This window comes from Panthera tigris, chromosome D2 (assembly GCF_018350195.1).
Source record: "Panthera tigris isolate Pti1 chromosome D2, P.tigris_Pti1_mat1.1, whole genome shotgun sequence".
Taxonomy (NCBI): domain Eukaryota; kingdom Metazoa; phylum Chordata; class Mammalia; order Carnivora; family Felidae; genus Panthera; species Panthera tigris.
In genome coordinates this window covers 3,394,295-3,406,820 of record NC_056670.1, presented here as the reverse complement: position 1 = coordinate 3,406,820, position 12,526 = coordinate 3,394,295, and the positions used below count along the sequence as shown (strand labels likewise).

Genomic DNA, 12,526 nt, shown 5'->3' with positions numbered 1-12,526 from the left:
TGTGCTGGGAAGGATTAACAACCAGCCGTGGATGCAGTGAGAGGTACTGATTTGCGGCACCCGTAATTTCTGTGGCATAAATGCACCCACCATGGCTGATTTCAGGCTAGTGACGGACGTGACGGAACAGAGTGGGGACAGCTGTGCACGGGGGGCTCCCATGGTCCCATGATCCCAGGGCACAATCTAGGAATTCTAAGAGGACTCACTGGTGAGTCAGGGTGATGCACAATCATGCTTTGGTGAAAGATCTGACCAACTCTGGGAGAAAAAAAAAAATGCCAGCTAATGCTGACCGTCCTCGGCACAGGAATTTGGGAAAGCAGAGTTCTGGGTCGCTTTCTCCACTGAACACCCTCGATGCGGCAGCCAGTCAGGACAGCCTTCATAACCCAAGGAAAATCACTGCCTCCCCAGCAGCTTTTAGACAGATAAAAGGAAAATACTTAAAAGGGGAAGGGGAAGGGGAGAAACAAGGATTGTTTCCTCAGAAGAAACCACTTTGATCTCAGCCAGAACAGATTATTCGGAAGCCAGGCTGCTGTTACCTTCAAAAATATATTTCTCCACAAATCTGTCTTTCTAAATTGAGCAGTGAGTCAGCGGCAGTGGGCAGTGCCGCGTGGGAAAAAGATGAGGACAGAGCCGGAGGTACTTCTGGTGCGTTGTTATTAGAAGTCTCTGGAAGAGTAATTTGGCGGAAGCTTTTCAGCTTTTAGGTCCCCAGTTTAAATTCAATCTCAGTTGATCATGAGCAAAAGTGAATGGCTGGTGGCTTATGAAAAATGCCATGATGAGGACACCCGCGTTCCTTCCCCCAGCGACAGCACTGCAATTGGCACCCTTTTTTTTTGCTCCTACCAGAAGCAGAAAGGGTGAATAGAAATGTCATTTCAAGCATTTTCTCAGCTTTTGCAGTAGAGAAACTTGAGATATAAAAAAGACCAACTCCTTTTCATTTTTCACTCACAGTTAGAGTTATTCTTCTATAATACTGTTCCCGGACCTTTCTGGGATTTGTTTGAAATGAGACCTAGACCATCTCATAAGTAAGATTATGTTACCTCATAGAAAGTTAAATCATACAAAGGCACATTCTGAAGGATTATTTAAATGTAAAACATGTAAAATTTCTTAGCCTGAATCTGACAAATCTAGGATTTATTTATTTTTTCTTCTTGTTTACACAAATAAATGTCCATCTGTCCATCTGTCTGTCTATCTAGAAAAGATTTTCATCATTCCATTAAATGCACTTGTCTTCCTATTTAGTCTTCCTATTTTTTTAATGTTCATGATTTAACTGGCTGTTTTCTCCCTCCTAAAGAGACTATGTGGTTCCCTTCTTTCTTTTATTCCCTTAAAATACTCCAAATGTCCTTGTTGCTAATATGTCTACCGTCACATAATTTTATTCCCCACGTGTTTTAATAGTAAATGAACGACAAAAGCAAATTCTCTCTAGTTACCTGGGGAAAAGTGACAAAATAAATACTGGAGATATCACCTCATTTGGTGGTACAGATAGATGCTGGGATTTCCCTCCAGCATCCCGGTAACTCTCTCCTAACTGTCAAGCCAGCTTCCTGAACTCTCTGGTCAGCCATGTCGGCCATTCCCATGTTACCCCAGGAGAAGGTACGTTCCCTGTGCTGCAGACATCCACAGGTGAAGTGAGGTGTCACGCTAGGATTTGTGCAGCAAGTGGCCATTAGCAACACCACAGGCGGCCCGAATTGCAGCTGCAGGTTAAGTTGAAGAGGCAGCCTTTCCCGGCCAAATGTGCTTCAGTCAGGAATGTATAAATAGTGAAAAGCAAGCAGTAATCCTGCAAGTAACTCACACGCCCATGAATCTGGAGCTACAAATGGGAATATCAGCTAAACCTCCTCCCTTCATCTAAATGAACAAACGAGGCCCAGAAATCACAAGGTTTGCCCCTGGCCACGGAGCGAAGTTGTCTGCCTTGGAATTAGAGTGCCTACCGTCTGCCAGCGAACCCAAAGCTATTTTCTCCATACAGCACTGCAGCAAAAATAAATCCTGCTGGGGTACAGGACTCCGAGACAGAAAATAATAGTCGGCTGCAGACTCTTTGCGTGCAAAGTACAAAATGTTCAAGTGCATGTTTTCAATCCCTTCATTCTTTCTTGTAACGATTGCCGCTAATCCGTGCCAGCTCGTGTTAGTCCTTCAGCGGTGGCAATCAATAGAATAGATTAGCTGAGGAAACCCTCCGTCCGTATGACCTCTACGCTCTTTTCCAGATGGAATTTTCCTTCACTAGAGTGTTGGCGGCAGCCATGTGAATTTCCCTCCACGCCCAAATACGGACCTACTAGCCTTCGAGATTGTCCCCATAGAACTTGACGCATCTACTAAGAAGCATACCTGGAGATTTAATAAAACAGCACCAATCCTCATGGCTTCACTGATTTCAAGGCTGTACATCAACTGTGGGAAGCGGGGAGGGCTCTGATTATTTGGAGGAAGCACTTCAATGTACACGGTGCAGATGGAGTGCCTGCAGAGAACGAGAACACAGCGAGATGGGTACAAGTCTACATCACCTTGAACGACAGACTGCACTCGGCGTTCCGTTGTTGGGCTTACAGGAGAGGACGCTTTGAATTTCTAGAGAAAATGACAAAATAATTCAGAACGGAAGGATGGAAAAATCAAAGCTACCACCACCACATCATGTTTCCGTGAAATTATCTTGGAAAAAAGAAATGCCCCGGGGTACCGATTTTTCCTACGTAGATTAACAGTGTGAATTAAAAAGGAATAGCTATACAAATAAAGCTAATAAATTCACAGGAGCCTCGACTCCTGACTTTACTTTTTAATGTCTTTCTAATAGCAAAAAGCATTCTATAAATATCTGGTAAAATGAGCTGTCCTTGGGGCTCTCTTCCTATTAAACCAGCAGAGGGAGTATTGATTAAAACAATACACAAAACAAAATATGCGGTGTGTTTTATTAGTTTTCTTGCTGACATCAGTGGCTTCATGCAAATGCACGTCAAGAGTCAGGCTCATAAAGTAATCGTTCTGCCAAACAGCCGCAGACAAAACTAAAGGTGGGTTTGGGTCTTCTTTGAAGACTACATTCTGAATGGCTAGAAATTAGGTTTAATTGAAGCCTAACATTGATAGGAATTTTTTCTGAAGGACAAGAGGATATTCTATTACTGTAAAGACAAAAATATTAGTGCTGCCATAATCAACTTTTTTGACATGTCTAAACTCTGCAATTTCTTTGTGCAACAAAAGCCAAAGGAGCCAGATATTCCAAGTTTATACCGAAGTGACACTGGCTAAAATTATGTTAGTGAGAGAGTCAGTGGTCCATCTGGAATAATATGTCACCACTGACGTCTGACCACGAAGTTAGCCTTCTGCCATGAGGAACATACAGCCACTACCTACACTGTGCGCTTTAAACTTATTTTAACAAAATCACCACTTTTTACTAAAAACACATTTGTTGTCATTGCTATATGGGCACTAGAATTTTCTTAAAGCAGTCCAAAGTTCATTATATTAGTTGTTTCAATTAGAACACATCGTCACCAAAACGGTTTTCAGAGATTATTGTACCTATTTTTAGTCTATTTTTAGACTATTTTTAGTTTACCTTTTAAAAAAAATTTTTTTTAACGTTTATTTATTTTTGAGACAGAGACAGAGTATGAACGGGAGAGGGTCAGAGAGAGAGAGGGAGAGACAGAATCGGAAACAGGCTCTAGGCTCTGAGCTGTCAGCACAGAGCCTGATGCAGGGCTCGAACTCACGGACCGCGAGATCATGACCTGAGCCAAAGTCGGACGCTTAACCGACTGAGCCATTCAGGCGCCCCAGTCTACCTTTTGAAAAGCTTTGCAGAGAACTGTAGATCAGAGGCATTGAAAACTTGTTTCAGCTAATCATCTTATAATATGCCTATGTCCAAATTGCTTCTGAACATGCTCTCCACAGATGAGATACCTACAGAATATTAAACACCTCTAAAAAGCTGCAGTGAATTAAAAAAAAATCACACTTAACATTTATCAAAATATTGTTCTGAAATAATCTCATTTTAAGTTAAAATCTCTTTTATAATTAGTATTTTTAAAATTTATAATCAGAGTATCTGTATTCATTCTTGCCTCTGGGTTTATCGCTTTATTGTTAAAAATTTGTCAATAAAATTAATCAAATTCTAATTGATTTTCTTTTCAAGAAAATTCTAATTGATTTTTCTTTTCAACTGGACTTCAAGACTAAGATGTTTACAGTAGGTTAAAATGGTTAATGAAACGTTACTTATATATTTATAGGTATTAATCTCATGGCTAGATTGAAAAGAAAACACGGTAGGAAGAAAAATATCCAGAAGTTACCAAATTTAACGTGCACTGCGGAGCCCCGCTTCCCATACTGTAGGAACAAAGGAACCACCATTTTGAAGCAGACCTAGTACCTCCAGGTGGTGAACTGGCTCCCACAGAGGCCACGAGACACAGACTCTGCCTGATGCTCCCCTCGCCATCCTGGCTTCTCTTAGTGTCTGTTATTCATCAAGTTATTTCAACATTTATAAATCTGTTCCTTGAGGTGCCTCAAAATCGGTTGAGGGATGGGCTGTTGACTTTAGCTCAGGTCATGATCTCTGGCTAATAGCGCAAAGCCTGCTTGGGATTTTCTCTCTCCCTCTTTGTCTGTCCCCCAACCCCCCTGGCTCTCTCTCAAAATAAATAAATAAACTAAAAAAAAAATCTGTTCCTTTTTCTGGCCAGCACATTGTCTACACATAAGAAGTCTTATAACATACGCCCTGTACCATATTGGCAATAACGCTGGCTGAGTGACATTGAGCACGGGATTTATAACACACATTCCTGAGTCAGAATTTGGAAGCTACTGCTGTGGGATGTTAGGCAAATTACATCTGTTTTACCACTTTCATCTAAAAAATGAGAATGACGATAACATGTAAGGTTAGCATAAGAGGTAAACAAGGTTATATATTTGTGAGTGTGTGTGCATGTGTATGTATGTTGTGTATATATATGTATATGTATGCACATTTGAAAGCATATTTATCCATTATTACTGATAACTGTTCAAAATAAGGAGTCTTTTTCTATGGAATGGAGTAAATAAATTTGCATATACCTTATTGAATTCTCTTTGAATATTTCAGATATTTTATGTTTGTTTTTTTTTAAGTTTATTTATTTTGAGAGAGAGAGAATGAGACAGAGCAGGGCAAGTGGAGAGAGAGAGACAGAGACAGAGACAGAGACAGAGACAGAGAGAGAATATAAATCCCAAGCAGGCTCACGCTGCCAGTGCAGAGTCTGACGCGGGGCTCAATCTCATGAACTGGGAGATCATGACTTGAGCCAAAATCAAGAATTGGATGCCTAACCGACTGAGCCACCCAGGCGCCTTAATATATCAGACATTTTAATTGCATCTTTTTCACCTTTTTAGGCTAAATACCTATGGGCATGATACCAGGGTTGCCTCCCAAAAGTGGGTTGCGATGGTGTCAGGGTTTGGACTTACTGGATTAGAATCTTCTGATTTTGAAGAGTCTACATTTTCTATGGATATACAATATTCTCACACACACACTTGATTTTGAAGACCACTGCCCCGGAAGCTCTTGTAGCCTCAGGGCTCCTCTATAAACTGACCTGAGGCTCACCTCAGTAACGCTGGAGGTAAGAGAGTCCCTCACTGATCAACACTTTTTTTGACCTAGAACACACTTGTACTCCAAATTCAAAGTTTTCTTTCAAGAAGTTAGGCCTTTCCTGCTTTTGACATTTTTTGCAGCTTCAGCTTACTGGTGTGGAATACTTTATGAAGTCTCCCAGAATGTGAGGCTCTTTCCAGTGAAGAAAGTATGATTTACACTAAGCTGATTATACTTGGTGTGTTTTCTTACTCTTCCCCCTCGACTGCCTTCCCATTGCGGGGCTAAACTGTTTATATCCACAGTACCACACTCAGGACCTCTACACCCAATGAGGCTGGTGTGTCTGCTACAGAGAAGACAACTTTGAAATGCAAAACAAACAATCACAAAGCGCTGTACCCCAAGGCAGAGCAACCATGGAGCACAGCCTGATTCAACACAAGCTTCTCCTTCCTCCAGCCTCACTCCTTAGGTTCCTCTGTTCCTTTCCACAATAAATCAAATGCTGAAATTGCTAATTACATACGTTTCTGCCCCCTACCCCTGCACTTGGTTCTTGGAATTATTCGAGAAAGATCATGTTTCAAAGTCTAGCGTTTTTCATCTTAAACTTCCTGGCACTTCCTACAACCCGTGTAAACAAGCAGCAGCCTTCCTGAGGGTTACTGCCTTCTACTGTGCTGTCTCCTTTTTATCCCTGATGTCAGCATTGTGTCGGAGTTAGCTTTCCTAACACGAAACACCAACAGTGCTCCCAATAAAATGATACCACTAACGTTGCAATAAATAGTAGTTATTCAACAGCATCAGTTGAGCATACAATAAAACAGGATAGTCACTAGATAAATAATAACGTTTTATGTGAACATTTTATATTAACGTTTTATAGCTAGTCTTAAATGCATAATATCAAACAGTTATATAATACAAATTTCACTTTCATAATACAACTGGTATGATGAAGATGAATCCCTATTCCTAAAAAAATGAAAATCATAAAGCTTTCTCTTTCTCATTTGGTAATGAAGGTCAAAGTAGAACACAGGAGCTGATGTATTTTCGCAGGTGATCTTAACGATTTTAAAAGACCCTAGTAACCATCTAATTTAACTCTTCTCGTTTTACAAAAGAGGATTAGAAAATCAGAAAGATTAAGTGACTGAATCAAGGTTAAAAAGTTAATTAGGAACCGCACATAAACTATAAGGCAAGGCTTCTAAATTCCAAATCTGTTTGCACTTTGCCCCCACATCCTACAAGAACAAATTTGGGCAGTAAATTGGAGATAGTTTACTTATCTAATGTGGGTGTTTCTGTGTGTGAGTATAAGACATTCTCGGTTGAAGAAATTTGTAATGAAGGATGTTATCTTACAAGAAATCATAGATTGTTTCAAATCTTGGGCTTAGGATATGACATCACAATTAATTTTAACTATACTATGGATGAAACTTCTTAGAATTTTTTTGGTAAGACCAAAATAGAATACGAATGAAGAAGAGGTTGGGAAGATAGATTTAAGGGGCTTTAACTTTTCAGAAATATTTAAAAAGGGGAAAAAGTCAGTTTGTTTTGATGGGGCACTAGTACTCAGTCGTAATGAGATGATGTTGCTGGAGTGTGGGCTGTAGAATCTGTATTGTAATTTTCAAATGAATGTGTCACCGTCTGCTACAGGGTGTTTGTAACTCTACATTTCCACCTTGCTTCTAAGGTGAAGGTGTGTATATTGCTTTCCCTAGTAGACTTAAAACAGAAATTGCCTTCCTTTTTCCTCTGTCTCCCACCAACATTGTGCTGGAGAAGCTGTATTTACAGATCAATGTGTGCAGGTTCCGTTTTACTAGTTTGGAAGGCGCATATGGGAATCTATAGGAGCAAAGGTTTCAGATGTAAAACCAACAGCATAAGTATGAGACACTTCTCAGGGGAAGTTACAGAGACAGAGTTTGAAGACACAAGATGTACTTAGGTTTAAAGACCACAGAACATTCCAGACAGGGGAAAATGCATATTCACTGTGCATATTCACAGGGCAATAAAATAGAAAAGTGTAAGTTTTGTGCTAGTAAAAAGAAGGGTATAAATAGGGAAATGGTAGGCATTAAGACCTGAGAGGTAGAGAGAGCCCAGATCATTCAGGGACTCCTGTGCTATACTGATTTGATTTAAAGTTCATCTCGACAACAGTGGGCATTGGCTGATAGACTGTAAGCGGGTTAGTGACATGCTCACATGGGCCAAGTAACACATGTTCCCACACATGCCATTCTTCATCATGTCTCTGTGTCTTTTTTATTGTGCCTTCTATTTGGATATCGTATTACCCTTCCTGTCCAAGTTAAGCACATGTAACTACCCACTACTGTATGTCCACACTTACTGCCTCCATATGCACACTCTGAGGGCAGACACCTCGTCTTACACGCCTTGCCTTCCCAAGAGGCTAAAAACTGTGAGAACTCAGTAAATTTTTGTTAACACGAATATTCCCATCATCTTTTATTAATGCTAAATATATTAAGCTATTTAAAAAATGAAATTAGCAATTGAAAAAAATGATTTTATTAACCTTTTGTTATTTAGGGATAGCCTTGGATTCCGTGGGAAAAAAAAATTGGGAATCAAAAAAGTATTCCCTGCCATGTGCCGATCACTTTTTCATAATTGTATTATAAGGTATTTGGGGATAGGACTGTCCTTTATTCTCTGTCTTTATAAATACCTAATAGTAATACTTTATTCATGGTAAGATTAAATAAATAGTAAGTTAATTTAATTCAATAAGTATAAGACCTACATACACCAATAAACTAAATACTATCTCAGAATGTGGTTACTTTTTAAATCCGTTGGTTTTTATCTGTCCTTTTATGCTTATGAAAGACTACAAGAAAACAGAACAAAAATTATAGACTACTGCTCCTTATACTCAGAATTTTTAGCAAGTTCACTGAACTAGAATAATAAATACATGAATAGTTAATTCAATGGGCCTTATTTTGTTATTTAAATTTACAAATTAAGATTGCCAATCCAAGAAAAGAATAAAATGGAAAATCACCATTGTTTTTTTGTGTTGTTATTTAAATAGGTTTAATACCACTGTTGCTGGTGGGTCCATTTGTGAAATACATCCCCCGTCCATACATTCATGGTGATAATTTTCAAATAGCATCTTCCTTTCAAAGGAAACTCTGAAAGCAAAACCTCACAACTCTTCAGTTCATCCCTTCAAGTCAATTTGAAGGATTAATTTTCCTGCAGAAAATAGCAAATGTCAGTATCCTACAGGGAACATGACATTATCCCAGCAGGTAGAAAGGATGTATACAGATTTTATTCTCTGTAGGTTCCACTTGATCTTTGACCAAACATTATAAGGTGATCTTTCAATGCCCAAACCATTGTCTCTAAGGAAAACAATGAGGCCAGGTCAACTATATGTTTAGTGTGGCTGAAAAGATCTGTGAATTCAGATTCTGAGGATGGCATCTTGGTTCCTGAAGTGGAATACAATTTTACTCAAGTGAAATCCTCTTATTGCAGACAAGAGCTTATCGAAGCAAATCAGTGATAGGACTTGCCAATGGGAGCTGAGTAAGAAGTGGATTATAAAGTCTCACTCATTAAATTATAAGGTCATTATAAAGTCATCACTCATAATGTAGAAGCATATATAGATTTGACCAGATCTATATAGTACAGGGCTATCCTCAAGGAAAATAAAAAGTCATAAAACGAATTGATGACTATTAAGGGATTTTAATAAAAGTTTAAATGATAAAAACAAAAGGTACCTTTATTCTTAAAATTAGCATTGACAGTAAGCAATTTTAGTTTAGTTTAGTTTAGTTTTGTTTTCCTCCAGGATAATCATCATAAATGGTCATGGATATGGAACAGAGTGGAAGAGAAAGTCTTAGAATCCAATAGTCCCAGTTCAGGTGAAGGTTCTACAATTTGTTTTGGGGTGGGTGGGAGTGTGGCCAAGGGACCATTTAGCCAAGCCTATTATCCTCCTTCGGCTTCAGATTTCTGGTCTGCAAAAATAAATCAAGTAGTACAAAAGTCACAGTGCTGATGTTAAGATCAGAGCTTATGTACAGAGAGTAGACTGCATGGTATCTATTGTATGCTAATTAAATAGCATCAATCACCCTAAATCCTCTTTAGAATAAACCAGTATGTATGAATACAGCTTTTCTTTTTTTTCTTTTTCTTTCTTTCTTTCTCTTTCTTTCTTTCTTTCTTTCTTTCTTTTCCTTTCTTTCTCTCTTTCTTTCTCTCTTTCTGAGAAAGACAGAGAGACAGAGAGAGAATGCAAGCAGGGGAGGGGCAGAGAGAGAGAAAAACATAGAATCTGAAGCAGGCTCCGGGCTCTGAGCTGTCAGCACAGAGCCCGCTGCGGGGCTCCAACTCACAAACTGTGAGATCATGACTTGAGCCGAAGTCGGACGCCCAACCAAGTGAGCCAACCAAGCACCCCAGTAAAGCTATTCTTTAAATTCACTCAAACTTGTTCTCTTACTTCAGGTTCTGTAACTATTCAATATACCAAAGTATTCTATGTGTTTCTTCTCAAGGAACAGCCCTTAACTATTTTCTCACATTCAGACGTATACATCTATTTCCTTTTGGGTTATATGCACTATGGCCAAATCCACCTAAACGTGCCCCAAACTGAGCTCATCTCCTTCACCCAAACCATGCACGCCAACTTGATACCACCACCCTGTCACCTTAGACAAAATCCTAGGAGATTTTTAAACATTTTTATGATGATTCTATCTGTCCATTTTTCCAAACATTCCCAGTTCAAGCCATTAGCAAAACATTGCCTCTGGATTGGGACAGTGGTAGAGTTCTCTGTCATTTCTCTGCTGTCAGTTTTGTTCTTCTCAAATCCATCTCCCACAGGGACACCAGAGGGATTTTCCAGAAACCCAACTTGTCTTACTCGACTTCTAATTTAAAGTCCTTCCACGAGTACCCTCCACAGACTGGATAATAAGTCCAAGCTTCTTAAAAGAAAACAACAAATTAGATTTTCCATGAAATGACCCTTAACTCTCCTGTCCCTTCTGGAACCACAGTTTATGCACTGGCAACACTGACTAGACTGGTAATTACCCATAATTATTAAACTATTTCAGACCTTCCAGGCTGTGCAAATAATGTGACATACTTTTTTCACCTGGTCAACCTTTACTCAATCTCTGAAACTAGTCTGCTTGGGAGACCTTCTAAGTACTCCCTCATTATAACAAGTGCCCTCCTCAATGCCCTAGAAACCAGAGAAACTGGGTCAAGCGCAGATTTACCATGCTGAACTGAATTTAATTATTTCTAGTTTTACTTTTCACCCTTTACTGAATTTTTTTTTTCCTGCAAAGGACAGTATCATGTTTATTTTTGCACTTCCAAGACACAATAGATGGCACTTGTGTAACAAATAGTTGTTTGGACTGAACAGAAAGTCATAATTTAAAATGCTTTTTAAAATTTTTAAAAACCTATTAGCAACAAAATTAGATAGAATTGGTGCATACTATGAAAGAAGGCAGAATAATTTCAAATCTGTCTCCTCGTCTTGGGGGCTCTTTAAATTATTTGAGTTTTGTATTACATGGTCTCATTTTCTCATGCCATTGTTAAAATAAACAGAAAAATGTTTAAGAATTTGGAAAAGAACAAAAATATATATATATTTTTAATAACCTAGGGCATTCCAGGAATTGTTTTGGCTTCTGCAGACACAAGAGACAACCAAATGAGAGCAATTCTTGTCCTTGTGAACTAAAATTGCAGTGGAGAGGAGGCTGGGCACACAAGAGACGTCATATCCTAAACGAAGGCACACAATAGCTTGTCCCATGGTGACAAGTACAGTAGATATAAAGGGCGTGGAAGCATGGAGAGGCTGTTGCAGTTGTAAATAGTTTGTTGGAAAAGATTCAGAAAGAAGGGGTAGGGGTCAGAAGGAAATGATCTGTGGACAAATGGGAGGAAGAGCCATCCAGGCTGAGAGAGGAAAGTCAAGGCTGAAGGTCTGAAGGCAGCTGCCGGCCTCAGGGACAAGGGGACATGGCATGAGGGCTGGAGTGGACTAAGAGAAGCCGGGGGAGCAGGACATGACATTATTATGAAGAGGTGACCCTACGTAGTGTCCTGCAGCTGGTGGTAGCTGGAAACTGCTGGGCTCCATTGGCCTTTATAGATTTTGTCATTGCCTTTGAGTCAGATGTGAGACCCCAGGAGAGCCTGAAAGTGTGCTTCCCATGTTGCTAGGATCACTCGGGCCCCCTCACAGAGGAGGGACTCAAGGTGCACTGCAGAAGTTTAGAAGAGGTTTGGACCCCTGGGGCCACACTGGGGCACAACAGCGGGCCTGGACCGGGATGCCGATAAGGAGAGCAGGGAATTGTCGGTTTCTGAACCTGTTTCTAGGGTACAGTTCAGATCGTACTTGGGGTCTGAGAGAAAGGAGGCACTGAGGATGGCTCCGGGGTGTTTGAACACAGCAGCTGCAAGCCTGGCCATGAGACCCTGAGAAGTTTTGACGCAGGTACTGTGGCAGTGAATGTTATACAGCTGCGAACGAAATTCCTGTGGAGGTTCCCTGCACGTCTGTACATGATGGTGGGAGATGAAGTTAGAGAGAAGAGGAACTGATGTCAAGGGGCCTGTCATCTACAGGTGACTGGAGCAAGGAGGGGGAGTAGAGATATGAGACTCAACGGGAGGACAAGAGGGAGAGGAGGAACAGGGCACAGACATCCGTGAGGAGCAGGGAGCGCCCTACCGCATCTCCACCGTGACAGGCAAGAG

The 12,526-nt window shown here is 40.2% G+C and overlaps 1 protein-coding gene across 1 annotated transcript in view; it reads right to left on the bottom strand.

Moving 5' to 3' along the window:
- The window catches only part of PCDH15 (protocadherin related 15), an 833,394-nt gene that overhangs the window by 290,315 nt on the left and 530,553 nt on the right, over positions 1-12,526 (bottom strand). The window contains 1 exon segment of the mRNA XM_042960326.1: positions 2,392-2,524. Coding sequence (XP_042816260.1) covers positions 2,392-2,524 — 133 coding nt within the window.